This window comes from Cynocephalus volans, chromosome 3, assembly GCF_027409185.1.
Source record: "Cynocephalus volans isolate mCynVol1 chromosome 3, mCynVol1.pri, whole genome shotgun sequence".
Lineage (NCBI taxonomy): Eukaryota > Metazoa > Chordata > Mammalia > Dermoptera > Cynocephalidae > Cynocephalus > Cynocephalus volans.
This window is the reverse complement of record NC_084462.1, coordinates 107,455,801-107,460,337: the sequence shown is the minus strand read 5'-3', so window position 1 is coordinate 107,460,337 and position 4,537 is coordinate 107,455,801. Positions and strand designations below refer to the sequence as shown.

The following is a 4,537-nucleotide window of genomic DNA, read 5'->3' as shown; positions in this document are numbered from 1 at the left end:
GAACAAAACTAAGCAGAAATCTTAATTCTCCATTTCCACGTTATTTCCACCTCCTGGACTACATAAACAATGTCATGACAAACAGATTACAAGTTTAGTTTTACAATAAATGCGACTTAAAATTTTTTCCTATAATTCAACTTAATGTCTATTACAAGGCCTTATTTCCATCAGGCCAGAAACATTTTTCCTTGACTGGGGCATAAGTTGCAGGGCGAATTTACAGAGCCAAAAAGTCAGAAGGGAGATATTTATATGATTTTCATTGTTTCCAACTCTATTCACCAACATTTGCCAGAACATTCTCAATACTATATGGTATCTAATAATCAATCCATGCAGGTCTTTACTCGTCATAATAAAGCCCCCTGGTGTCTAGAACTCTTCTAGTTACTTACTCAGAGATCCTTCTCAAGAAATCTGAAGTCTATGTGCTCACATGCTCTGCTGGGAATTTGGGACACTCTATGGCTACGGGTAACGCTCCCTGCCATCTCCATGCCACCTCAAGAGCACAGGAATCAATATGCTCTCCCACAGAGCCCAAGCCAGAAATTCTGAGTTCTTTTCTGTCTTTACCCCAAAATGGCAACATAGACCCTCTATAATCTTTAATCTCTGCAACTATCTGAGCTTTCTGTTTTATGTAGTTCTCACCTTCTGACTCTAGTTCTTCCATCTACCCATCAATCGTATCCTTCTCTAATCCAGGAGTGGAGTAGCAGCTGAAGGTAGAGATGAGGTGGGGGAAAACATAAAATAATTTATGACTTACAACTTTTCACAGTCATTTGTTTATGACTTCTTTCTTCCCTTTGCATTTCTATTTTGCCGTTGCATTCCTAAAGCAATGGCTGCCAAACACCTTGGTAACTAAATGGCGAAAGAGCAAGGTGTGCTAGGAACTGTGAAGGAATACCTATTGCCACATTAAAATATGTTCTAAAAATATATATATTTTCTTATCATACATAAAAAGATTCATAAAACCAATCCCACTAAATGATGTTTGGGCAAAGAATTAGAGTGAGCATTAAGATGTATACACAAACTATGTTCACCTCTTTGTATATCAATCATACATCAATAGAAAAAAAGGGAGGGAGGATAGGTGATGGATGTTTATGTATAGATGGTGGTGATGGTTTCACACGTTTATAGATATCTTCAATTTCATCAAGATGTATAGATTAAATAAGTGCACCTTTTTGTATGTCAATCATACCTCAATAAAAATTTTTTTAAACTAGAGTGGAAAAAGAAGACTGGAAAATATTTCAAGCACACTAATATTGTGTTTATAATTTCTCTTCTGGGTCAATTCTTTTCAGAATTATGAAAATTCCTCCCTAATCAATAAAACCCCTCATACTATTACTATTAATTTCCATTTGCATCTAGAGATCAAACAGAATTTCTCTGCCCTGTAATCTAAGGTCTATACCTAGGGCCCCAGCAGGTTTGGGTACAGATGGCAGGTGTCTGCACAAAGGTAGGTGGCTAAGTCACTGGGCTGGGAGTCTCTGATGAGCAGGGAAACATATTGGCTGGCTTTATTGAGCTGCACTGTAAATCTTCCTTCTACTTTGTCACCATTGGAGTATGAGGACATCACCACCTCGGGGCCTTTCCCAGAATACAGCCTGTACCACAGGAAGGACTGAGAAGCACGGTCACTGTAAGTGCAGTTGAGAGGGGCAATGGCTCCCTCTGGAACATCAAGGGATTCAGGATTCTGCTCCACCTCCTTTTGTTGGCTCCTCACACCTGTGCAAAAAGATGACAGTCAGACAAAGAAGATTAGATGGGTAGAGGATGCTTACTCTCCAGAATTTAATTGTCTTTTCATAGGCCTCACGCCCTCATTTACTTATAGGGAAAAAAAACATCCATGTTTCTACCCAAGGGCCTAGAATAGACAATAACTCCAAATACTGTACTTTAAGTTCCCACAGAGTTGCCCAAAACTCACAGCTTAATTGAAGCCACAGGATCACTAGCAAAACTCTCACGGATTTCTTCATTCTTTTCTCTTCTGGTTCACTGAGGATTCAGATTTTACAATCTTAAAAAATGAGTTTAGTTCAGATGCTTTTAATTCTTCTGCATTAAGGAACATAAAAAGAATCTGTTCTACAATTGGAAAAAAAGGTTCTTTTCACCAGCCCTGCTACTCTGCCAAGCCCCTCCTTGTATCTCTCTCTGTCTCTCTGTCTCTCTTTCTGTCACATATACACATGCAAAGCGCACACACACACACATACACACAGAGGAACCCTTGAGATCTTTCCTCAGGGTCCCTGAGAAGACACTGCCTTCATGTGTACTCATGATAGTGATTGAAGAAATATTCAAAATTTCTTCATGTTATGTAAACCAACCTAAATGTCCATCAGCGGACAACTGGATAAGGAAAATGTGGTACATATACATGATTGAACACTACTCTGCCATAAAAGGAATGAAATTCTGCCATTCGCAGCAACATTGATGAACATAGAGAAAATTATTTTAAGTGAAATAAGCCAGGCACAGAAAGAGAAATGCCACATGGCCTCACTCATAAGTGGGAGCTAAAAAATTTTTAAAAAAAGAAAGATACAACAATCACAATGTTTCTATGAACTTTCAAAAGTAGAGAACAGAACTGAGCCCACTAGAGGAGGGGGGAAGGAGGCATGGTTAGTAAAAAATTGAAAAAGGGTCACAAAAAATGATTACATAGTGTGATGATAAATATAGTAATTATACTGATTTGAACATTACATATTGCACTCAGGTATTGATATTCAATGCTGTACTGCACAGATATGTACAATTATGTTTCAATTAAAAAAAGAAAAGAAAAAAAAATACCTCTGTCAAAAGAGTACTTACTTGGGTTGGTGCAATAGAGATGAAACTGCCTCCAGCACCTAGACTCTAAATAAAACCCAATGCACCTGTTTATTTGTCTAATTCTCTTATTTCCTTCTCTAGTATAAAACCCTGATATCTATGGATTTGGTCTCTCTCTCTGCCTTTCCATCCTAACCTTACCAGCAAACCAGATCTATCACAGGGCTATCTATGCAAGAAGCTTAATTGGGTCTATGGAGAAAGAAGCACAGCGAGCCACTGTTCCTCCTCTGTCCCACAGCCTGCTTCGTGTCCTGCAGGTGCTGGTGATAGGAGGCCAGCAATGAAACAGTTTCTACTCAAGAGCCAGGTAATCAGCATCCACCAAGATGGCCTGGCCAAACCCGTCCCATTTCTACCAACAACATCCTAGGACATAGAATGTGGGAGAAGATGCTAATACTGAAATCTTTTGTCCAAGAGTACACTGTACTTGATAGAAATCACAACAGACATTTCTCAGTAAATGTGAAAATCAAAGGAGGAGGGACAGCAACAAAATTTGACAGCCACCACAGCCTTGGGAAACTTATGAAAACCAAACATAAGGCCTTAAAAATAGAACGTGAGCCTGAAGCACCATCTTTATAAGACATACTTCCGTTTGTCATATTTGTAACAAAAAATTGTATAAATGTGTTAATAAATCTAATGTGGTGGTGGAGCCCAGAGCCATATCAGTGCTAGCAAAGTGACAGAATTCCTATAGCATCAAAGTCATCCTGCAAAAACTCTGTGCCCAATAATGTCTAAAGGATATATGAACCTACCCCCCCAACCCCCACAAACGCCTGAAGAACAAGGCAATCAACCAAAGAGGAAAATTACAGTCTCTCGCCCATTTGTTTTAACCAGTCTCCATTTTAAACACTAATACATTTTCTGGATATCTCTTGTAACCCTCAAAGCACTGGAAAGCAAGTTCCCATTCAAAAGCAATTTTCCTTAAGATAAATGCTACTGTAAATGGTATTAATTTTGTGTTCATTTGAAATATGTAAGTTGTACTATTAAAAACAATAATAACAATAGAAGAGATCTTTCTTTATACATGTGGAAACACATTTTTACCCATTGTGTTCTCATTAACATACATGTATAATTATTGTTTATGCACTTTTCTTTTAAATCATGTGGGAGAAAAGAGGAGATTAAAACTAAAAATATAAAAATATTGACCTTATATTTATTTCTGTAGTTACCTTTACTGTTCTTTATTATTTTTGTGTGGCTCCAAGTTACTGTCTAGCGCCATTTAATTTCAGCCTGATTTCTTCTACAGATATGATAAACACCCTCATGTTTTGTTTATTTTGAAATGTCTTAATTTCTTCCTTACTTTTTGAAAAAGTTTTTCTAGATATATAATTATTGGTTGACAGTTTATTTCCCTCACCACTTTAAATATGTCATCTCATTTCCTTCAACTTCCATGGTTTCTGATGATAAATCGACTGTTAATCTTATTAAAGATTCCTTGTATATGATAAGTCACTCTGTCTTGAAGCTTTCAAGATTCTTATCTTGTCCTTTTCTTTCAAAAGTTTGATAATAATGTGTTTCAGTGTGGATTTTGTTTGTTTGTTTGTTTTTTCCCTTTACCCTTCTTGGTGCTTGCTCAGCTTCTTGGATGTGTGGA

The 4,537-nt window shown here is 37.4% G+C and overlaps 1 gene segment (V, D, J or C); it reads right to left on the bottom strand.

Moving 5' to 3' along the window:
- Window positions 1-1,444: 1,444 nt before the first annotated feature.
- LOC134372684 (T cell receptor alpha variable 12-2-like) lies at window positions 1,445-2,045 on the bottom strand. The segment is given in 2 exon segments: window positions 1,445-1,767; window positions 1,973-2,045. Coding segments are annotated over 2 exon segments (375 nt in total).
- Window positions 2,046-4,537: the final 2,492 nt, after the last annotated feature.